The sequence below is a fragment of the Euprymna scolopes genome, chromosome 20 (genome assembly GCF_053919585.1).
Source record: "Euprymna scolopes isolate OS-2025 chromosome 20, ASM5391958v1, whole genome shotgun sequence".
Lineage (NCBI taxonomy): Eukaryota > Metazoa > Mollusca > Cephalopoda > Sepiida > Sepiolidae > Euprymna > Euprymna scolopes.
In genome coordinates, this window is record NC_136501.1 from 86,558,809 (window position 1) to 86,583,731 (window position 24,923).

General features: G+C 36.1%; 1 protein-coding gene across 1 annotated transcript in view; it reads right to left on the reverse strand.

The window, feature by feature from the left end:
• Positions 1–21,003: 21,003 nt before the first annotated feature.
• The window catches only part of LOC145241527 (ras-related and estrogen-regulated growth inhibitor-like protein), a 75,080-nt gene continuing 71,160 nt past the window's right edge, over positions 21,004–24,923 (reverse strand). The window contains exon 4 of the mRNA XM_080104571.1: positions 21,004–23,544. Coding sequence (XP_079960697.1) covers positions 23,062–23,544 — 483 coding nt within the window. The 3' untranslated portion in view covers positions 21,004–23,061. The remainder of the gene's footprint in view (positions 23,545–24,923) is intronic.

The following is a 24,923-nucleotide window of genomic DNA, read 5'->3' on the forward strand; positions in this document are numbered from 1 at the left end:
ACGGCAAGTGCATACGCGCAGATAAATGCGTAGAAACCATTTTAAGCACTTTTTTTTTTAATTTTGGACATCAAAGTGTAAGCATCGCTACCACAGACCCCCTATTGCCCCCCCCCTATATTTAACACAATGTAGTTCTAACATAGGTTAATATTACCATCATCGTGTTATTCAAATGAAGAAACAAAATAAACTGCTGATGATTTAAAATTTTTTCATCGTATGAAAACAATGAAAATAAGAAATTAAAATTGGGTTTACATTATTAAACTAATGTTCTTATGTATTAGGTCGACAAGAAATTCTTGTGTAATTTTTAATTTTGATTATAAATAATTTATTTTCAAATAAGTTTTTGTTATAATACCTTTAATTTATATATCATTTTAAAGAGTACTTTTTCGCTCTTTCATTCAAATTACAATCGTTTTAAAACAATTATGTCTCCATTTCAGAACGTTGAATTCAAGATGAAAAAAATAAAAGCAAATTCGCACAATTTTCTCCTTTCAATCCAAGCTAGGCCGAAAAGCTGCTGAAACAGTTTGCGATATCAACGAAATGTTTGGCATAGAAACCACTATTGAATGTACAGCATAATGGTGGTTTAAGAAATTTTGTGGAGGAGATGAAAGTCTTGAAGATGATGAGCGTAGTGGTCGGCCATCGGATGTTGACAACAATCAATTAAACGCCTTAGTCGAAGCCAATCCACACACAGCTGTTCAAGCACTTGCTTCTGAATTAGACGTAACGTATACGACGATTTTCAACCACTTAAGGGAGATTAGAAAGACTTAAAACTTGATAAATGGGTGCCTCACGAATTGAACGACAACCAAAAGAAACGATGTTATGACGTGTTATCTTCCCTTCTTTTACGCAACAAGAACGACCCGTTTCTGGGCCGGGATGTGACTTTTGATGAAAAGTGAGTTCTTTACAACAACCGGCGACGCTTACCTCAGTGGTTAGATGCCGACAAAGCTCCACGACACTCCCTGAAGCCAGAAGTGCATCAAAAGAAGTCATGCTGACTGTTTGATGGTCTACGACCGATCTCATCACTTACAGTTTTTTTTAATGTAGGCGAAACCATTACGACTGAGAAGTACTGTCAACAAATAGATGAAATGCATCAGAAACTTGGACAACAACATCCAGCATTTGTCAACAGAAAAGAATCAATTCTCGTCCACGACAATGCCTGACCGCACATTGCTAAACTGACCCTGCAATTGGGCTACGAAACTCTGCCTCATTCGCTATACTCTCTTGATTTCTCACCTACCGACTACCACTTTTTCAAGCATTTCGAAAACTTTCTGCGTAAGAAATGCTTCAAAAACCTAGGCAATATCAAAAATACGTTCAGTGACTTCATCGCCACCAGAACGAAAGATTTTTACGTTACTGGCATAAATTCACTTATTTTGCGTTTGCAAAAGTGTTGCGGACCAGGATATAAATATTTTTTAATAAGTTATGTATTGTTTGAAATGTTTTGGCCAATGAACTTTTCGACCGGTTTTTGTTGTTATTTGCGGTGTGTTGTTTTTTGTAATTTCTTTGTCCGTTTCTGAGTGTGTATGTTCTTCTATTGGACTAGGAGAAATGTGTCATTGTTCGTCTATGAATGCAGGTTTAAGTCTGTCTATTGCAATAGTGTTTTTTTTCTCTATTTGATATGGTAAAATACTTTTTACTTCTGTCGAGAACTAAATAAGGCCCGGAATAATTTGGACATAGTGTTTTTTTTTTACTGCGTCGTTCCTGATAAAAACGTATTTACATGTGTGAATATCGCTTGGGACGAAAATGTTCGTGTCTGGCTTTTTGGTTGGAGTAAATTTTAATCGTGACATTTTATTTTTTAAGTCCGTCACAAAAGTTGTCGTTGGGGAAATGTCTGTATTGTTTTCACAAAATTGTCCTGGTAAAATCAGTGTTGATCCGAAAACTAATTCTGCAGGTGTGCTCTGCAAATCTTCCTTCACAGTGTTGCAAATTGCTAGGAGAATGAGTGGCAAGTTGTCTGACCAGTCCGATTTGTTTTCGTTTATAGCCAAAGATGCTTTTAATTGTCTGTGAAATCGTTCCACCATACCGTTTGCGCAAGGATGGTAGGCAGTAGTCTTAATCTGCTTTGTTCCCAACAAATGGTTGAATTCAGCGAAAAGAGTTGATTGAAACTGTGAGCCCCTGTCCGTTGTGATTACGGAGGGCACTCCGAAAATCGCTATCCAATCTTGTAAAATCGCTCTGGCTATTGTTGCGGCTGATATGTCTTTCACTGATATTGCTGTCGGCCATCTGCTGAATCTATCGACTATAGTAAGGATGTACTAGCTCTTGAAGTGGGCAAGGGTCCAACCAAGTCGATATGAACATGAGTAAACCTAGCGTCTGGTACACTGAAAGTTCCTGAAGGTGATTTTGTGTGCCTGTGAACTTTGTTTTTTTGGCAAGGAATGCAAGTTTTGGTCCAACTACGGATGTCCGTATTCATATTTGGCCAAACAAAACGTTCTACTATTAATTTCACGGTGGCACGTTTTCCTGGGTGGGACAAATTGTGGAAGTGCTGGAAAACTTGTCGTCTGAGGCTGGGTGAAATATAAGGGCGAGGGTGTTTTTGTGAAACATCGCAATAGAAATTTGTTGTTCCGAATGGTATTGGCATTTCTTTTAGCTTCAGTGAAGTTTTGTCCATTATAGCTGGGAGCATGGTATCGGTTAATTGCTCTTGTGCTATTAATTCTATACTTAGTGGAGTGGAATTTAAAGAAGCAATTGTTACGCGAGATAAAGTGTCAGCTACAACGTTTTCTTGTCCTTTTACGTACCGTATATCGGTAGAATATTGGGCTATAAAGTCCAGATGTCGAATTCCTCGTGGACCATATTTGTCGACATGTGTGTGTAGAGCAAATGTTAGAGGTTTATGATCCGTATAAATGGAAAATTTTCTGCCTTCGAGGAGATGTTTAAAGTGCTTAATTGCAAGTTAAATTGCAAGTAACTCTCGAGAAAGTGCTATATTTAGTCTGCGCTTTGTTTAACTTGGCAGAGAAGAATGAAATAGGGGTCATTTTGTTGTCAGAAATTTGATGAATGACAGCTCCTACTGCTATTTCCGATGCGTCCGTCGTAAGTATAAGTTCCGTTGTATCGCTATCTTGGATATACGTAAGTTTGGTGAAGTTTTCGATTGTTCGAAGGCCTGCAGGTCCCTCGAAAACTAACTGTTGGTTTTTGGTTCGGTTTTTTAACAAGTCCGTTAAAGGTGCGAGTAACGTGGAACAGTTAGGCAAAAAGCGTCGGTAATAGTTAATTATGCCTACAAAACGGCGTACTTGTCTGACATGTCGGTAGAGGGAAATTTGAAATGGCACTTCCTTTTTCAGGCAAAGGAGAGATTCCATCCTTGTCAATTAAATGACTGAGAAATTGAACTTCTTGGTGGCCAAAAACACATTTATCGGTGTTTAGTTTAAGACCGAAATGTGACAGTCTTTCGGAAGTTTGTTTCAGGTGTAGCTGGTGTTCTTCGAGGTTTCTGCTGGCGATTAAAATGTCGTCCACATATGCGAATATGAACGGCAGACCTCTGAAAACTTCATCAATCAAACGCTGGAAAGTTTGACAGGCGTTTCTCAGCCCGAAAGGCATCCTTAGGAACTCGTAAAGGCCAAATGGTGTGGTTAGTGCGGTTTTATGAATGTCTTCTTCCGCGACTGGAATTGGAAAATATGCCTTTACGAGGTCCAGCTTGGAGAAAATTGTGGCGCCTTGGAGTCCATTGGCGAAGTCATGGATATGGGGAATAGGATATCTATCTGGAACTGTTTTCGCGTTTAAGCGTCTAAAATTTCCGCACTGGCGCCATGTGGTGTTGTCAGCTTTCTGTACCATGTGGAGTGGTGATGACCAAGCACTTTTCGAGGGCCGTATTATTCCCATGTGGAGTAGGTTTTGAAACTAGGATTTTGCCAATTTGTATTTATCCGGTTTCAAGCGTCTGGGGGTTGAATAGACGGGCGGTCTTGTGGTCTTAATATAGTGCTTAGCCCTATGCTTGATGGGGTCTGTGTTTTTAAACGGCTGGGAAAGTTGAGGAAATTTTTGGAGTAACCGGCGGACGTGTAAATCTTCGGGTAGGGCAGCGCTGATTCCGGTGGTTAAAAATTTCGAGGTAGTTCCTCTCACCGAAATCTTCGTTTCGTTGTCTGTCAATGTGTGATGAGTCATGTCGACAGATAGGTTGATTATGGGCTAAAAAGTCCGCCACCAAAATTGGAGTGGTCATGCTGGCTATGGTGAAATTACATAAAAAATTCCTTCGAATTCCAAGGTTTAAATTTAAAGTTTTCACGCCAAAAGTGGGTATTTTTGTACCGTTGGTGGCTTGTAGGCTGAAAAATTGAGTCCCTGTTGAATGGCCATGCAGTGTCGGTATGACACTGATTTCCGCTCCGGGGTCTATTAAAAAGTTATATCCGTGAATTTTGTCACGGATATAAAACAGACAACCTTTTTTTGTGCTCCAGCTACAGTCGTCGTCGTTACTAGCTGAAAGGTTCGTTTCCCTGTGCTGGTTTTTTGAACGCGTAGGATGTAGTGCATTTTCTCGCGTCGACTCCGAATCTTCTGTGATAGAAACAAACATCTTGTTTATCTCGCGACGTGGACCGGTTCCTGCTTAAACTTCTTCGCCTGTAACTTCGCTGCGTGTCGTTGTAGTTTCTGGGATAATGCTGACGCGTTTGGAGTGCGTCGGCTAGCTGCTTTGAAAGCTTTTCAACCGCAGACTTTAATTCTGCTAATTCCTCATCTCGGTTTTGGTCAGGTTGCCGAATGTTTAATGCCATGGTTTCGTCTGTTGAAGTTCCATTTTGTTTTTTGTTTTTTTTTGTTGAAATTTTTATATTTCAATTTATTGTGCGCGGTTTGAAAATGTTCCTCCTCGTGGTCGACAAGTTATCTTTCGTGCTTGCCATGGATTTGTGTGGGAGAGTTTAGTTTACACAGCGTGTTTTGCTCAAAGTCATTCATTTCATCTAAAAATAACGGGGTCACCATCGTTTGTTGCGGACCAGGATATAAATACCCTAACTCGCTACAAAAGAAAATAATGAAACGAATGGAATGAAAGAAACAAAATTCAATTGCTGGATAAATAAAAATGTCGTTTATTTTCTGTCGAAAATAAAGGGTTTAGGTGAAACACGTGTTATTCAGTCGTTGACGACTACGCGCGTGGAAAAGAAAGGAATTAAGTAGAGGACGAGAAATGACAGTTAGCATGTAGAAAGGGAAATAGAAATGGAGTGTTGGCCTCAGCAAAACCGTGCGTTCATGATAGCAGTCATCAACGTGGAAAAGCCTTCAAGCCAAGAGCTATGGACGCCGAACTTGCCTGGTTGACGAACACTGGCAAAAAGAGAAGAAAGAGGAAGTTGAATGGTTGTGTTGACTTTTATATCGGGGTGAGTGTTCTGACTGCGCATGTTTAGAATTCCTTTCAGGGGAAGTGACGTTTCCCGTGTGTGCGTACATGTGCGCGTATGTGTGCGTACATGTGTGTACGTTAGTGCGTGTGTGTGTGCACGTGAATGTGGGCGTATGTATGAGGATGTGTATATGCGTGCGTGTGTGTGCGTATGTGCGTGTGTACATGTGGGTGTGTATATGTGAGGAAAAACGTTCGAACGTGTGTTGATTCTAATGGTGCTTACCAATAAAGTTTAGTTTGATCCGAGATATGTTCATCTAAACGTAAAAGTTAAAAACCGCAAGAAAATTATTGTCGACCTAATCGTAGCTACCATTTTATGCACTAGTATGTAGTGAGCGATAAAATTTACCCTTCGGTCCAAAATGAAGCAATCTGCGCATGAATCTCTGTGCATACACTCGTTCAAATTAATAAAAACAAATAAAATATTTTAAGAAAATTAGATGCAGTTTTCTAAATTAATCAAATTTGCTGTTTTTATCCGCTTCAAATGCATAAAAAAGACAGCTTTCTCAATAAAAAGTTCACTAGACAGCTAACATCTGCTTTATTCCAACTTCCATCGCTTTTCTGTCTGCCGATGGGAAAACAACATAATACATTTCTCAACTCACGTACGTGCATACAATCATAAGCGTATACACTTTAACACTAACACATATGTATGCACACAACGCATTAACTCTTTTACACTGTTGTCTGCTCATTGAAAACAAATGCATAAATTTTCCCATTTTAATACCCTCGACTTTTCTCACTGAACTTTCTACAATAAAAACAAATGAACATTCGCTTTTACTAATGACATTTAATCAAATGTAATTTGTTAAATTGAGTTGTGAAGTTTTTGTTACGATTTATCAGACGCTTAAATTATTGACGCGGGGCTTCCTTGACTCATGAATCCGCTTGATTCTGTAATGATTCTCAAAATATCAACAACCATTCCATGTTTTACCTATGTCAACTTAAATTTGAAACGTGTATGAAATTGTGAACTTGGGCTTAAGAACTCATTATTTTATTTGAATGAAAGCTGGGCAGTGACCAAGTAAAGAAAAAAGGAAAAGTTCAAAGTTATTTGGGCTGTCGAAATCTGAGAGAGAGAGAGAGAGAGAGAGAGAGAGAGAGAGAGAGAGAGAGAGAGAGAGAGAGAGATGTTCTTTGTTTGATACTTCTTGGTACCTGGATTCCACTGCGGAATTCATTGGAATAAAGTTCGATGAATGTTTGTACAATGAATTATGGGGAGTGGGAAAATGTAGAAAAAATCCCCCCAAATAAATGTAAATACCAAATAAAATGCATATTGGGTTTTGTTAGTAGGGTCCCTCCCCACCCCTGTCTAGATATTAGAACTCCCACTGTTTTCCGAGAAACCAAAAACCAGCAGGGCGTTCTCTAATTAGGAGTGGGGACTAATAGGGGGTATAAAAAATTGAGAATGGCCAAACAGGAGGGGGGGTTTGAAGGATGACCCCTGAGAAACAATAACTGTGAGGGAAGACAAGGGGCTGTGATCTTGGCCAAAAGGCCAATTTCTATCTCGTCGCTTCCACAAGAAGTCTCCCGACCCATCTTTTCGGAATCAGAGACAGAATCTTTCTTCGATCTGCTCTCTCTGACACCGAAACAGACTCTCTGTGAACTCGTATCGATCTTCCCCCACAATCGCGTTCCACGAATCGTTCTGTGCTGTGGCGATCCACATCACACCACGTCTATGATTGCTTTCCTATTCGACCCGTCTCTCTAATTTTGTTATGACTTTTTTTATAAACAAACAACCAGCATATGCTAACAACTTCTAATCTAAAACAGCAGGTTCCAATTTCTAATTCTATATTTTGCACTGACCACAATTGTTAGTCAGTCTACAGTCGGCCTATCACACGACTCCAGGGAAGAAAGGATAGCGAATAAAACTGTTTCTACTGTTGGAACACCTTAGTGATGGTAACCACTGCCATAACTATAGCGACGATAACAATCTGTGAAGAGCAGAGAACCCCCTCCACCCTTTCGCAATGTTCATTTTAACCAGTTACAAAGTTTGAAATATGTGAGATATATCCAGAGGATGATAGTATGAGTGCCAAATAATTAAATTTCAGCACAAACTTTCCGAGCAACCTGATACAGGTTTTATTAACTAACAAAGAATACACGTTATTATTATATGTTTTTATAATGGTGGAATGGCTTCTTCCGGCCAAAGGGAATAACCTACGGCGGTGCCGGGAAAACTCGTCTCCGGAAAACTCGTCTCCGGAAAACTCGTCTCCGGAAAACTCGTCTCCGGAAAACTCGTCTCGGGAAAACTCGTCCCCTTTCGCTAGGTAGGAAAACTGGTCCCTTATTGAATAAATATCGATTGAAAACACATTTTATGATCGTTCTTGAAGGAGATATTGTTTTTTAAAATAAACTATAGCCCCCCCCCATAATATTTAAAAAAAAATATTTTTACTTGTTTAATGTTTTTTTTTGTGTTTTTAATAAAAGCGTTTATTATGTTCATAAACGAGACCGCATATTTTTTTTATATTAATATAAAAAGAATTTACTTATATACTGTTGTTTATAAAAGGGTAAAATCGATTTTTCTACCTCGCCGACTATGTTGTTTATTTAATTTATTTGGAATCGTTTATTTGGCAAAGAAAAAAAAAACAGAAAACAAACAAAAAACATGTCGGTCGAGTGTTACGGGAGAACGAGAAATAATGCCCGGTATCTTAGGGGGTCTTGATAATCGCTAAAAAATAGAAAATTAAAGAAATTACTGAGGGAGATTTGGTTTTAAAAAGAAAATAATAAATTTTAATATTTTTTAAAATATAATTTAGAGAGAGTGGGGGGGGATAAAACCTATATCTCCCTCCGAAAAACAACCAACAAAAAATGAAATTAAAAAGATTCTTGATAAACGATAGCGGAGTTTTCAATAAAATTGATTAATAAATTTATTTAGTGATTACTTTCTCTCTTAATGATTGATTTTAGAATTTTGAAGTAAAAATTAAAAAAATTAAAAATGAGTTAACGAGAGATTGTTAGCACATGGCATCTCTCGCGCCAAAAAAATATTTCGCTTTTAATTTATTAGTTAATTTTTGCAAAATTTGACAGGACGACAATAACTGTTGATAATTGATAAAATCATAATTTTAAATAACGCATGAGTGCATTTGGTATGACAGAAAACAAAAACATAACAACAAAAAACTATCATAATTAAAAAACAAAACCAAAAGCGTAACGAAGAATCGAATCGCTCCCTGTTTTTTAATTTTTGGGTTTTGTTTTTTTATTGTTTTTATGACTCCAAAAAACATCGTTAAAATAAGAACAAAAAACATTTGTAATTAACTTTGTATGAACATAATAAACGCTTTAAAATAAGTTAAATCACTAAGAACTTAGCCAGTTAGGTAGAAAACGGACACTTAGAAAATCGATTTTATTTAAAAAAAAACAAAAAAACATTAAACAAGTAAAAATATTTTTAAAAAAATATTAGGGGGGGGGGGGCTATAGTTTATTTTAAAAAACAATATCTCCTTCAAGAACGATCATAAAATGTGTTTTCAATCGATATTTATTCAATAAGGGACCAGTTTTCCTACCTAGCGAAAGGGGACGAGTTTTCCGGAGACGAGTTTTCCGGAGACGAGTTTTCCCGAGACGAGTTTTCCCGAGACGAGTTTTCCCGGGACGAGTTTTCCTAAATTCAACTACGGCATATTATTACAGCTACAGATAACAATGCAACAACAACAGCAAGAAAAAGAAGAATGACAACAACAAGGGAAATAACGCACATTTTAATTGAAGTTATTTCTATTACAACTAAAAAAAATTTTTTTCTGTATAAATTAAAAAAAAAAAATGCGTAAAAAGCAAAAATTATAAACTAAACTATAAGTTAAATATGATTTACGGTTTATTAGAACAATTAAAACATTTTTTTATTAAATAAATCAACCCAAGAATAAAGGCATAGTTTAGCATACACTTGATGTTATTAAAGCAACTCAGGTAACGCCGCGTCGGTACAGCTAGTTCTAAACAAGAAAAGCTAACGCAATCAATTATCGTTTTATGAATCGTATATCGTTTTACGATATTATCTTTGCACTCGTAAATCTCTCAATGAAAAGAAAGTTCATTGTCATAACAATTTCTTTTAGGGGATAAACAACAAAAATAGGTCATCTAGCCCTTTTAAACCCTTTACTTTCTTTCGTGGAGCTTAAGCCTATTTTAGTGAATGGGGATTTATAGGGGTCATTTTTTTTAGTATTGGAGCGAAGGGAAAGCGCACGCGCGTGCAAGAGAGAATAATAATAAAGGGGATTAGTTTAGTTTAATCTTTCAACTGTCTTTGGCACCTGCCGTCGTGCAGTGATTCGGTTTTAGATATCATGGTTTTTCGTATTAGTGGGATTCATCGGACTACTGGTCTCATCTTGAGCGTGATTTTCACGTTTCGGTCGATGTAACCTCCGACCTTCTTCAGGTGTATCTTGTCGAACTCGGAAATGTTTCTGTCGAACTCGGGAATTTGAACGGAATTTCTTCTTTATTTACTTCACGGGATTAGCATGTCTTGTTCCGCCAGTCACGACTGGATATAGGTCCTAAGTAATTCGCAATTATATTTTTCGGTCACCCATACTGAGGATTGAACCTTCAACCTTCAGGAGAATATGACATCAATTTATAAAAAGTCACATTCGCCTGAAGGTTCAAGGTTTAATCCTCAATGTGGGCGACTAAAAACTACAATTGCGAATTACTTATCCATGGCTGACGGAACAAGAGCATGTCACCCCGTGAAGTAAATAAAGGTTCCGCTCGAAATTTCGTCCAAATTCCCGAGTTCGACGGAAACGTCATTGTGGTCTTCGTTGTTTATTTCCAACCCCGTGGAATAAACCGTTTGCATAACGTTTATATATATTCACTCCTGACATAAAATAGAAGATTCACATCAAGTTGCCAAGGTAGCCGGAAAAATAGTTGGATCATTCTATCGCTCAAGAAAATATCTAACCCCCGACGCAATTCTCTACCTGGATAAGAACCAAATACGTCCTAGAATGGAATATTATTGCCACATGTAGCAGGAGCTGCTCAGAAAACCATTTCTTGCTTTGACAGAGTACGAAACTGGCCTCCAAATCAAGTGGGTGGTGTTTTTTCTTCCCTGTTGTCTCTTTCCCACAGAAGAGACGTTGCGAGTTTATCTCTGCTCAATCGTTATTTTCATGGCAAGTGTTCGACTGAGCTTCAATCTTTGGCCCTTCTTGTAAAAGATTCACAACAAACACACGCCTAGTTACAACCATTGTCAGAAATTTCCTTTACTTTTTCTCTCCCTACTCCCTCCCTGTGCCTACAACTGAACGAAAATTCCATGAGCAAAGCGTCTTTCCTGGAACTGTGGAACACTGTACCGCGGGGCTGCATCCCAACTGACTATGACAGCGTCGTTTTCAAATCTAATATAAACAAATTTTTGTTAAGCCATCATCTTAAATTACCAAATACTAACTAATTTCTACCACTATTGATCATCACTCTGTTGTTAACAAGCCACCGGACACTCATTAACCCTTATCCTCGAGTGGCCTCTAGGCTTTAATAAACGCTGATTTTCCAGTAAAAAAGTCCCGTGGACTAAACCATTTATATAGCAATGAATTGATTAGATAATCTAGCATCTTAATCATAAAGATGATGACATTCAAGTGTATTGTGTTCACCTGGATGAATTGGCAAAGAGATTTCATTTGCTTGTGCTTGTGCAGTTTATGGATCGTTTTTAGATAAATTTTGCAAGTTAAATTAAATTTTTACAGTATCTTTTGTTTATTAATTTTAAATGAAAGTAAGGAATAATTAAAACTCTCCTCATGTTAAGAATGGTTTTCTAAATAATAGCTTTATCGTATCAGCACGATCCGTAAACTGCACAAGTGTCTTTTTATTGCTTAAAATTTCAGATTGAATTATCAATCCCCACTCTTAGATATCAATAGTGAGGAAACGGGAGAGGAAGAATTAGTTTAACAGACGACAAAGTTACGGGGTGGAACAATAAAATTGTCGCCCTAGAAAAGATGAGATGATTCCATTTCCGTTTGATAAAAATCGGTTTTCTTTTTTGTTGCAGACCATCTACTAGTTGGCCAGTTGTGTAAAATCCCAAAAGAGATATGAGCTTTCTATTATGTCTGAAAGTGATATAATGCCCAACGAATGAGATCTAGATGCGACGCTGTACAACCCATGCTCTCCACCGATCCAAGTTCTGACAACAGGACCATTGTCAGTATCCTCAAAATGCATCGCTCGATTGTCACAAATAACAAGGACGTGCCCATAATGATGAAACAAAGTTTCCGGCCACGGTTATGGTCTTTGGTGCGGTTTTAAGTGAGGCCCACATCATGTTACCTCACCTCTTCAAAGTCGGTTGAAAGTAAATACCAAAGTATACGTGGATGTGTTGAAGATTATGGTGATCCTCTAGTGCAATCAGGTGGCCGCTGGCAGATCCTGGGTGTGGCAGTAAAACTCGGTGCCTGCTCTCAAGTTCAAAAGAGATCCAGACTTGGCTTCAGAAGGAGTGCTACGGCTTTGTACCCTTCTCTCACTAGCCCTTCTCTTCCCCTTCTGACCTGAATTTGCTGGACTACTTCATTTGATCATACATCGAGAACATCACCAACATGACCTCCCACAACAGCAAAGTCAGCCTGATCCCCGCCATATGACGAGTATTCGAAAAGGTCCTGCCGGCGTTTGTGGAAAAAGCATGCTTCCAGTTCGGAACCCCTATCGAGGCGGTGATTGAAGCTGAAGGTGGCTACATTGAAAAGATGTCAGGGTTTCTACTACATAATCAAGTTACCCGAATGAAGTTTTACAATAAAGCTGTAGTGTTGTTTTCGTTATGGCAACAAATTAATCGTTCCATCCTGACAAGAAAATTGCATTAAAAGTTTTGGTTAAAAAAAAATAAAATTGATATCTATTCAATATCCACACGATGAAAACATATATAGACTGAACTTTTAGCATGTTAAAAATTGGGCAAAAGTTATAACCCGTTTACTTAGAATGAGTGCTTTGTCACCTTGACGGTTTAATATGGTTAAGTCTGTGCTCATTTTGCATTAAATACTAATCTCCTCCTCCTTTTCCCTCTTCTTCCTCCTCCTTTTCCTCCTCCTCGTACTTATTCTCCTCCTCCTCCCTTTTCTCTTCCTCCTCCTCCTTCTCCTCCTCCTCCTCCTCATCATCATCATCATCATCGTCGTCGTCGTCGTCGTCGTCGTCGTCGTCATTATCATCATCATCAATAACAACAACGACAGGATCAGCAATTGTTAACGACACGGACTGATAACCTGAGTTTGCCAAATTCAATGCACACATTATCTATATTAATCCCTAACGAATACCATAATCACTAGTATCCTGAAAATGCATCGCTCGATTGCCACAAATAACAGGGACGTGCCCATAATGATGAAACAAAGTTTCCGGCCACGGTTACGGTCTTTGGTGCGGTTTTAACATACTTAATTTTCAAGAGTCAACGACAATTTTAAATGCCTGTAGACAAAAGTCTGTAAACTTATTGAAGGCACCCCTGTATCTCCACTATTAAATATGTATCAACTTTTATTCAAACGGACATAATGAATTGTGTGATAGTCTGGCGTTTGTCGGTAAACGAATCTTGATCCTGGTGTTTCTAGCAGGCCGCTTGTGGTGAAATAACGAGAACAAAATAACATATCTCATCATGATGCAATCGATTTTTGAATTGGTTCGAATCGTATTATTGGCGTGTATTGATTTCGAGTCTGCACCGTGAGCGCAAAGCCAAACGAAAACTCAATGTAACGCAAAATACTGCATGTACGCATGAATCAAAAAAGGTTCCTCGTACAACTTGTACGGTTCCTACACTAAGTGCAGCCATCCCATCAGAAGCAAATATGCAAACTAAATAAAATGATTTCATTTAATTAAGTAGTATTTTGCATTACATATGTTGTACTTAATATTGTTGCTTTCAATTGGATGCAAACAACATGAAAAGCTCGTGTGATTCCACCACGTATACATCCACCCGGCAGCATCGCAGATTTCAGCGTTGTTTCCATCGTCTTTTTCTCCTTCATCTTTACTTTTGGCCGTGTCGTCGTCTTTCACATTAGCTGCTGCCAAAGGAGTGCATACGAATTTACAAGTAAAAAAAAAACAAACAAACTCCTACACATTCTGTAAATATCAGATGCACTGTGTGTGTGTGTGTGTGTGTGTGTGTGACACCATCAACTCCCTTCACGCTAAAGTCCAAATTTACGTCTATGGTCGAGACCACGTTCTTCAGTCGGTAAATCAATTCATTCTATCCTCAACCTTTTAAGTATATCTCGATCTTGTCCAGGCTACAACCTACCTTCCACTGTGTAAAATTCGCAACTTTGCTCAATTCATAACTGTCATCAACCGTCACAAACATAAGACTGTCCGCAAATCAGCAGTACTGTTGTAAAACCCACCGCTCCACGTAAAATCTAAAATATATTGAACAATTCTTTGTTCCCGTTCACTGCTACGCCTTGATTAACAATCCTATTTTAGCTTTCTTTTGTGTTCCTTTGTGAACAACTTACTATCTATTGTTCTGCTGATAAACAATATTTATTATTATATTTATTTCCTTTGTTTTCACTTCCTAACGTGGCCGAACGTCGATAGTATCACACTCGCATGTCTGTATTAGCAGTAATTGTCATGAGAAAATGTTTTATTGAATTATTATTTTATCGAATATAGATTTTGTGTTTAGAAAATAGTAAAACTTATTCAACAGAGAGAGAGAGAGAGAGAGAGAGAGAGAGAGAGAGAGAGAGAGAGAGAGAGAGAGAGAGAGCTAATAATTTAATAAAATGCCTCCCCCCCCCCCGAAAAGATTAGGAAGTTTCATTGGATATCCAACTGGCTTGCCAGGACGAAAGCAGGTTCCTCCAATAGTGTCGATAAAAATGCATTAAAAAAGCCAATTCACGATGGTTTCCGTTCTAGCGTGTATTTCTTCTATGTTTCATATTGTTGTTTTCACTATAAAAAAATATGGTTGCAGATGTATATGGATAGAAGTTGCGCTAAGAATCTATTTAGAAGCGAAAGTGTGTGTGCGTGTGGAGTGGGTGGTCAACTTAAACATGTTTGGGAAATTCTGCTTTAATAAATCTTAGCATGTTTGTGTTTACGCCCGACAAAAAGCTGTACTGCAACACAAAATCCAAAAATACATTTACCCTGGGGAAACATCATTTTTAATTGCTACACACACACACACACACACACACACACACACACACACACACACACACACACACACACACACACACACAATACTGCATAATACCAGCTACATACGCGCGCGAATGAATCCATAGGCGTGTACGTGATAAAAATAGTCATCCAAAGACGATAAGAAACACACCCAAAACCTTCTTTATTGCGCATGACGTCAAACGAGAGTGGATTACATGAGCAGGGTTTTCTGGCCGGGATTATCTTAATCTACCAAAAAGAAAAGAAAAAGGGCGTGCCCCATCTGTTGAATGGGGATGCCACCAGAAAGTGTCACACGATTGGGGGTACGCTAGGAAGGAAGATGAAGCACAGCCTACAACATTTGGAAAGGTATCGCTGAAAGAACACTTTTCTTGCCGTGACAAAATACAAAATCGACTTCACAATCTAGTGGGAAAGCGTCTCTTCAGTTCTCCTTTCTCACAGAAAAGACATTGCTCGCCTTTATTTACTCTATCGTTGTTTCTATTGATGATACTCGACTGAGCTTTAATATTTGGTTTGGTTGTTTTGTCTTACGGCATATCAACACTTTTTAGTTTATTTAATGTCAAATTCGGTAATTTTGGAAAAATGATTTTATGCTTTAGGTTCTTTATATCTTCAAATATTTATTCATGGTGTTTGGTTTGATTGTTTTTGGCATATCAACCATTTTCTGGTTCAATCATTTTGAAAAAAAAAGTTTTTACGCTTCAAGTTCTTTATATTTTCAGATATTTATTCATAGTGCTTCGTTTCGTTGTTTTTCGCAGAACATGATTAAATTTTAAGGAGAAAAAAAATTTAAAGGAGAAAAACATTTAAGGGGGAAAAAACAAACAATAACATCAAGTGCAAGCCGATATCTTCAGACAGCCTGATCTTGTAGCACCAGTCCAATATTTGGTTTCGTCTTGTAAGACATTCGCAGCAGGAACTCGTCAATCTATCACAAATGCAATGACCTTTGATTTCCTCTTTCGTATGCCAGGCAGAATTTCCACGAACAGAGTTACTTTTCAAGAATTATCTATCTGTAAAACTTACATGAGGCATATAACAGTTCTATGAAGAAGAGAGTTTTGAACTTTGTCAAGGCAGGATAGGTGCTCTGAGCAGTTTCCGCCTAGATATGGCAACAGTACTCTGACTCTGATACAGGTAGAAACTGGCGTCGGGAGTGTAGATACCTTATGGAGTAGTAAGATGATACAACCGTTTTTTCAGGTGACCTTGGCCACAAATTTAATGTAAGACTTCCGTTTCAGACCAGGAGTAAAGGTCAACTCAATAGATTTTAACTTTGATAAATAGTGACACATTATAAAAAAAATATCCTATAATTGAATAATTCTTTATTCTAAAAATTTAATTTTTATTAACTGACTTTAAAAAGGAAAATTTGTTCTTAAATGAAAACGTCGATTACACACATTACTTAGTTTGCATAATAATACTCAAATCTTTCTCCAGTGTTTTGTTAATATTTTTATTATGAGCAAAGGAAGCTCTACATTGTTGTAAGTGAAAATAATTCTGACGCAAAGAAAGTATTTTCTAGGAGGAATTCAATGGAATTACATTTTATTTTTCTTAACAACAAGATCCATTAGAAATATTGATGAACCAGAATTGAATACTAATATTGATTTTATATGACAAAAGCTAGTTGAAATGTTGAGCTATCGATGACAAATAAAAAAATGAACAGATTGATTTTACTTTATATATTAAATTAGATTATCTACTATTTAAATTGGGATTTACCCATGATATTAGTGGATCATTGGTGAACATAAAAAAAACTTCTCAACTGGATTTGAGCTCAGTTTCATGATTTCAGTTTATGTCGCATAATCTTCAAATGATCTTTGCACACTTTCTGGATGCACAATTCTTTTATCTTGTCTGTAACTTTGCTAACATTTTCAATGTGATAAATGTCTCGCCACGTATGTCGTGCTTTTGTTTTTATTTATGTATAAATTCATTTGCGTGTGCATCATCATCATCATCATCATCATCATCATCATGAACCAACTCCCAGTTATGGGAAAATAGCTCCACTTCCTTGTAGATACCTTGGAAAAGGCAAAGGATAAGAGAGTAAATCCTGACAAAAATATGGTTTGGAATCCTGATGGACGGATCGTAAAGGCAAAGCAAGTGAACACCTTTCCCGTAACTCTTGCAGCTCTGCTAAGCTCCAACCTTATTGTCTTGCCTTTCCATCGGATTTTGTCTGCTACGATGAGAGGGGTGACTCTGATAACTGAGCAAACCTGAGGTCTCTTTATCACTCGTTCAGGCCTGCGTCTAGAGAGGCAACTCCAACTTCGACTATATAGACACAGCAGACGCTGCAGTGCATCAGATGCAGAAAGCCATTGTCTTACGAGACAGAAGGTTGCCATTATCAATATTTTCACCGTTACCAAAAAATGTTCTGCAACGCTATGGATCTAGTCAGTCCAGTACTTTGAAGGCCTATCGCAAACTCTTTTATCAGGATATGCTTCCTTGAATGCTTAATATGCATTGCATTTAGGATCTCTTCTACGTTGCCTGGTCGAAAAATACGCTTAAATATATTTTAATTTATGCAGATATCGTATTTATTATTGTAGAACAAATTCTGTATTGGTTATTTTATTGTACAGTAGTGATTTCAAAAGTAGAAAAAAAAAGAAACAAATTAAAAAATATTCAGTTAGAATCGAAACCAAAATATTTAGCGCTCCAACCTTAGTCGTTACCGTTTGAGCTATCATCAGACGGATAAGAAATTGTTAAAAATGTATCGAATTTAACGCATAAACGTTTATTTGCGCATACGTACATGAGCACTTTAAGTCGACTTACGCCTGCCAAGTTCCAATTTTTTCAATTTTGACCCCTTAGCAACTATTTTTACCGACTAAAACCCGTAGAAGAACGATCCACAAAAAAATGAAACGATTTGACCTGCCTCACGCCTCTCTGCGACCTTGTATCTCGGTGCGGCGGAGATGCACTTTGAAACATTGGAGACAGACAGACGGACAGACAGATATAGTGAATTTTATAAATTGAGATATTTCGAAACCGAAGAGTTTATGGAGGTCGTTTTTTTTTGGAGGAGGGGAGGGGTCAACACTTGTAAAATCTCCAATTTTTATGGGGTGTTTATGATGGGAAAAATACTAGAGATTTGTTACCCAAAAAGAACAAAACAAATAAAGAATTAAGAGGAAACTTTCACACAAAAGATAGTTTATATTTGTTTAAGAATAGAGGATTACAGCATAGAATGTTCGTGAATATTAATATTTACTTAATTTAAAGTTATTAAAAAGAGTGTTTGCACAAGCCGGAAGGTAAACTGAGTGCCTGCACCAATCAGCTTTGAGCTTATAAATAGAAAGATATTTAATTATTAATCCCGCAAAACATCTCCGCTGGTGTCGGCACAAATTTCTTGAAAGTTACCCCGGCGGATTTTACCGAACATGGTTTCGAAACAACCATTTTCGAATACCTGCGTTTTCATCTTAACCTCAAAGTTTCAAAAGATTATATAATTAAAATCATGGAATATTTTTCAAGTATTTTATTTACAGCAATGTTCCGTTTTATTTACAATATTTTAAAACATAGTTACAATCTTTTTAATTTTGCATATTTATTTAAAAATTTCAATACAAAAGAAAATAAAAAGAACAAACAAAAACAAAAACTGTCGTCGGAAAAGTAACGAAGGCAAATGTGTTACATCTGAAGATTGAATGTAAAAAAACCGGAAGTCAACAAAAATTCTTGTAGCGTAAAAAACTGGTAGGAATGAAAAATAAACGATGGCGATTTATTTACAGCAATGTTTCATTTTATTTACATACATTTTAACATAGTTACAACATTCTTACATTCACTTATTTACAAATTTCAACACGAAAGGAGAATATATATGCATATTTACAAGATATGACAGTTATTTTATATAAGTAATTTGTTTGTGTGTCTAAGTTTGAAAAACGAATTGTTCTTTTGTTCTTTGTAAAGTGAGAAGTCTTTGTAAAGTGAGAAGTCTGTGTAAGAAATACATTTTCAGTATGCTATCTCGACAGTATCATTCAAACACTACTGTTTGAATATATAATTAAGTAGCAGTTTTAATCATTTGGAACTGCTTTAAAGCTTCACCGCTCACTCATTTTTCGACCAAATTTCAAACAATTATTACAGTTTATAGATCACCGTCTCAGATATATTGTGAAAAAATGTTTTAATTTTTGTTCATTAAAACAAAAGTTATGACGAATTTTCTGGTGTTCAAAAATCTTAAAAATATGTAAGAAGGTGAGCAACGCTTTTTATAACTGGTTTCCATAGCAACCACATCGATTCAGCGACTACAGTTGCTACTAATTCACTGCTGTCTCGAAAAGAGAAATAACAAGTGAAGCAAAGAGAATGAAAGCATGAACGGGAGATAATTTTGGGATTTTATTGAAAGCAGACGAGTGCCGTACATTGTTATTGCATATGTGTGTGTTATGTTTATGGGGACAAAAAATAAGACTGAAATTAAACAAAGAACAAGTGAATTTAATGGAAGCCTGGAAAAATCATAGGTTACAATAGAAAAATGCGAGCATGAAAAGTAATATGATTAAGCTTAAACATGGAAAAGAAAAGGACAAGGCATTCTAGTAAAAAATATAATAAATTTATAACTTAAGCATTAAGAATTTTTTTTTAAATTCAATTTATAATATTATTATATAATCAATTCTTAATGCTGCAATATTTTTAATGATAAATTTATCACATTTTTTCTAGAATATCTTGTCCTTTTCTTCGTCATGTTTAAGCTTAACCATATTACTTTTCATGCTCGCATATTTTTGTATTGTAATATATATATATATATATATATATATATATATATATATATATATATATATATATATACATACACACTTGCCTTTGTTTAGTCAGTATGAATGCGTGAGTAAATTCATATAATCATTGTTTTGCCTACCGTCCCATCGTTAGAGGCAGAGCATATCCGTGTACTCATTTTTTGACCGGCGTTTTCGACCGGCGAAAGAATATTTTTTGTAGATTTATTGATATTTTTTTATAAATCATATCTTTGCTTGTGGACGTATTTTTTGAAAGCAGGTCACTTCTTTATCTGTTTTTTTTTTTCGCTTGTGTTCCACACATCCGTCATTTTGTTCTTACATTATTGATTTTTAAACAATTTCTTAATATAGTTATAAGAATTGTTAGTGTTCGTGTTCTTTTCCGTTCAACCATTCAATGATCCAACCTTTCACACATCAGATTTTTTTTTACCCATTTATCATTTCTTCTTTGCGTTCTCGCCATTAGACTCATATAGTAATGCAAATCGATATTTGAATCTACTTAGCCTAATTCTTTCGTTGATCATTGTTGTGTGCTGTTAACAACATACAATTTAAATAGTGCTTAACTTTGTTTCTTCTTCGTTCGTTTTTTGTTTATTCATTCACTGATCCAACCATTCATTTATTATATTCTTATGCATTCATAATTCTTTCTTCGGAGTCTCGCCATTAAACCTACATAGTATTACATACGATGTATCGATATTTGATTCTACCTAGCCTTATTGTTTCGTTAATCATTGCTGCGTGCTATTAAGGACAGTACATTTTAATAGTACTTAGTTTTGTTTCTTTTTCATTCACTTTCTATCTATTCTTCCCTTTTTAATTGTTAACCTTTTTTTATTGTATATCCTAGTCATGTTTCATTAACTATTTATTGTAATGTTAATCGGGATAATATTACTGAATCGGCAAGCAGAGTTCACAGAAATTAATAATTTCGAATAATGTATGGACACTCACAGTTTACCCCCAGCTATTGACAAAATAGCAACGTATTTTTAATGAATCGTTTATATGGAGCGTTATGTTTTGGCATTACAATATATATATATATACATATATATATATTTGATATACCCTAAAACATAATCCATTTCACCATTCATTATTAATTAGCATGACATGTGGAAATTCCACAGTGGCAGTAGAAATAATTGTCGATTTTGTTTCAATAATAATTATTTCTAATTAAACATATTTTATAGAGTTAAAAGACATTTAACTTACGCTGAGTCTCTTACTTTTAAGTGAACCATGGCACACGTACGTACATTAAAGGTACTAATAAATTATTAAATATTTCACAATCATTTTTATAATACAATTTCAAGAACACATTTTCTATGAGAAATCGTGTCAAGGAGACCATTAATGCAGGATAAGATTTCACTAAGAAAATAAATATAAAATTTAAACAGAAAAAAAAAACTCCAACAATTTTTGCTTCAAAACGTACAGCCCAAAAGCGACATCATTAAAAAAATTTTTTTTTTACATCGCGTTTCAGATGATCGGGAGATCCTATTTATAAAAAATGAGGATAGAAGTGATAAAATACTATGGACATTAAATTAGCATATCTATAAGTAATAATTTAATGAATGTAGTATGTTATCACATTTTTTCCTCCTTCTTAATAAATAGGATCTCCCGACCGAATAATTTATAATATGGAAACCGCCATACACGTACATACGTTAAAGGTAATACGGTATTAATATATGGTTTTATATGGTTTTATATACTCGGCGCATTTTTTTCTTTATTAACTCGTTATTTATTCTATAAGACGAGATGATAAATATAGAATTTAGCTGTAAATAAACGATGAAGGATTCAAGTGGAAACAATAAATAAAAAAAACAACCTAATAAGTTCCACACTATCAGTCAAGCTTCAACCTCTGCCCCATCGCCGCAATATTGCATCCCTGTTTTTTTATTACATTTTCTGCATGTCATTACAGTTGGGGAAGCAGAAAACTGGAAGAGAATTCCAAAATCCTGCAGTTCTGTGGAAGAAGCTATTGGAGTAAAAGGCTTTCTTATATCTAGGGATCTCAACTGTGTAGGGGTGGGACTTCGCTGCTTGTCAGGTTTGTCGGGGGTATTTTCGTCGAGGGGGTGCAAGGGCTTGTAGTTCGTCAGAGCATCCACCATTAAAATACTTGTAAAACAGGCAGAGGGATGCAACATTTCGTCGATGGGACAGGGGCTGAGGCTTAGATAACAGTTCAGGACATATTAGGTTAGCGACTCTCTTTTTACCCCTGTTCAGGAGGAGAGACTAGTAGCAGATGCACCAGCAGAAGTATTTTAATGGAGTGTGCTGTGATGAACACGTTGCACCTGTACCTTCTCGACGTACATACCCCCGAGAAACTCGTTTATCAGCAAAATCCCACCATTTTACTGTAGAGATTCCTGAATGCAGGAAAGTCTTCCAGTCTAATAGCTTCTTCCTTTTGATCGCTAGACCTTGCTTCCCTTGTATTAATAGCCGAATATAACAAAGAAAGGAAAGGGTAAAAAGATTAGAATAACACCACAATTAGTAAAACAATTTAACCCTTAACCCTTAGCAGAGAGAGAGAGAGAGAGAGAGAGAGAGAGAGAGAGAGAGAGAGAGAGAGAGAGAGAGAGAGTGTGTGTGTAGTTATATGGCGAGCAAAAAGCGACTACTTTGGTATTTTGTCTTTTTATATTTAACTGGCTTTGCAAGCTCACTTTTCTCGAATCAAACAATCAATTCTGAGCTTAATGAATAATCCAGCAGGTTGGATTTTTTATATATATCCTCAACACTATCATGAATAACAATGTGTGTGTGTGTGTGTGTGTGTGTGTGTGTGTGTGTGTGTGTATATATATATATATATATATATATATATATATATATCTTTTCAGTTATCAGTTAGCAAATCAAAGACTGGTGGACTAATCTATTTCCAGTAATTGGAAGTGGAATTGAAAAAAAAAAAATCAATTTCCATTTTTTTTCTGCTTTTCATACTGATTTATGCAGTTTTTTCTTGTCTCTTTTCATTTTAAAAATTTCCAGAAGGATAATTTTTTTCTTCAGTTTGTGACAGAAGTACAGTTATATATATATATATATATATATATATATATATATATATATATATATATATATATATATATATATATAATGATCAAACGTAATAGGTTTCGTTTGATTCTTTTTTGTCCAAAATAAAACATAAAACTGACATTACGGTTTGAAAATAATGCTATCGCATGAAAAGCGACGAACTCGTTCTGTGTCGCCGCCATCTTTGTTTTGTGCTGATTTTCCGAACATGGCTCCAATCCTTCGCGACACGGACATCAGGGAACCCTTCCGCCTTTTCAGCATTGCGTTTCGATGTTGTTGGACGATCCGCGCTTCTCGCAACACAGACTGGAAAGCCACGCTGATACTGACAAAGTTGTCGGCCGCTGACACCTCGTAGTACATGCAGCCGTATTCGAGCGCTACCTGATGTCCGTCGTCAACGCCGACCTGGCGGCGGTGTTCTAGATCTGTTTTGTTTCCAAGCAGCAGGACCGGCACGTAAATGGGAGACCGTCTCTTGTGCACGTGGTCGACCAACAATTTCGCCCGGTGAAAACTCTGCCGCTCGCAGATGTTGTAGACAATGATGAACGCGTCCGCCCAGTTCAGTTGGTTGTCAGTCGGAGATAAAGGTTCATTCTGGAGAGAAAAATAGTAAATAAACAGTAGATTTGTTATAAAGGCGAAAAAACAAAAAAAAAAAAAAAAAAAAAAAAACACAAAAAAAAAAAAAACGAAACAAAAACTAAAACAAACAACAAACAAAAAACAATACTCTAAATTGATATTTTTCTTTTAAATATAAAAGACAGAGAGGGGAAATAAGAGAGAGATGAGAGTGAGAAATAAGAGAGATAGGGAAGGAAAAAGGAATATGAGAGAGAGAGAGAGAGAGAGAGAGAGAGAGAGAGAGAGGGGAAAAGAGGAATATAAGAAAGAGGGAGAATGATATACGAGTGAGAGAGATTTATATTGGGATGTTTTTAAACGATGTTAACCCTTTCCATATCTATTTTTTGTGTAGTGCTAAGTATTACTACTTCATTTAATCACATGAATTACAGGAATATGAAATACGAAGATATAATTTTATGCATAAATTTTCCGTATTTACTTCAACAGTGATCAATAGATAGGTAGAACGAAGTAGTAAGTTATGAAAATATATATGGCAATTAAGAATATATCGCGTTTCATTCCCATGAAAATTCGCCCGGCTTATGCGAAAAGTTGTGGTTATTGCACATTTTTATATACGCCAATTTCTAATTAGCCAATCAGCTTCCTATTTGCCACCACACCCATCGTAATCAGCCAATAGGCGGGCCATTACAAGACAAAGGCACAGTTGACCTATGGTTCACCCCTTCCCTTTGTGTGTTTTATGGGAAGAGCAGTTATCCTTTTGCTGTAGTAAGCTGACCTACTTTCAACCTAGGTGTAGTTAAATATGTTATTTTGTGTTTTAGTCTATATTTCGGATATTACGTTAGATTTCTTATATATATATATATATATATATATATATATATATATATATATATATATATATATATATAAATAATTATTTATGAATATGCATGATTATTTTATGTTATTTTTTATGTTATTTTTATTTATTATTTTCTATTGTTATTGTAAATTTTAAAATAATTTGGTATCGCTATCCTAGAATGTTCACTATATCTCCTCTACAGTTTAATAGATGTTGGGGGTCTTTAAAGAATATGATAGCGAATTTTTCATTCAGTCATAATCTATATTATACGTCTAGGTCTCTACATGTACTCGCTTGTCTTACTATTTTCCATTTGACTATCGGCAAACGTCCACTTTATTTGAGTTCCCAGTATTGGTTTAATTCGGTGTTTTTTGTTTTTGAACGTACTTTTATGGTCATAATATCTGGCTCTGAAAACCAAGGACGTCACACCTACATAATATTTCTTGTTATTCGAGTTTTCTTTCGCAAATATGCGGTAAATTATGTTTTTGGTTAGAGATATATTTGAAAGTGG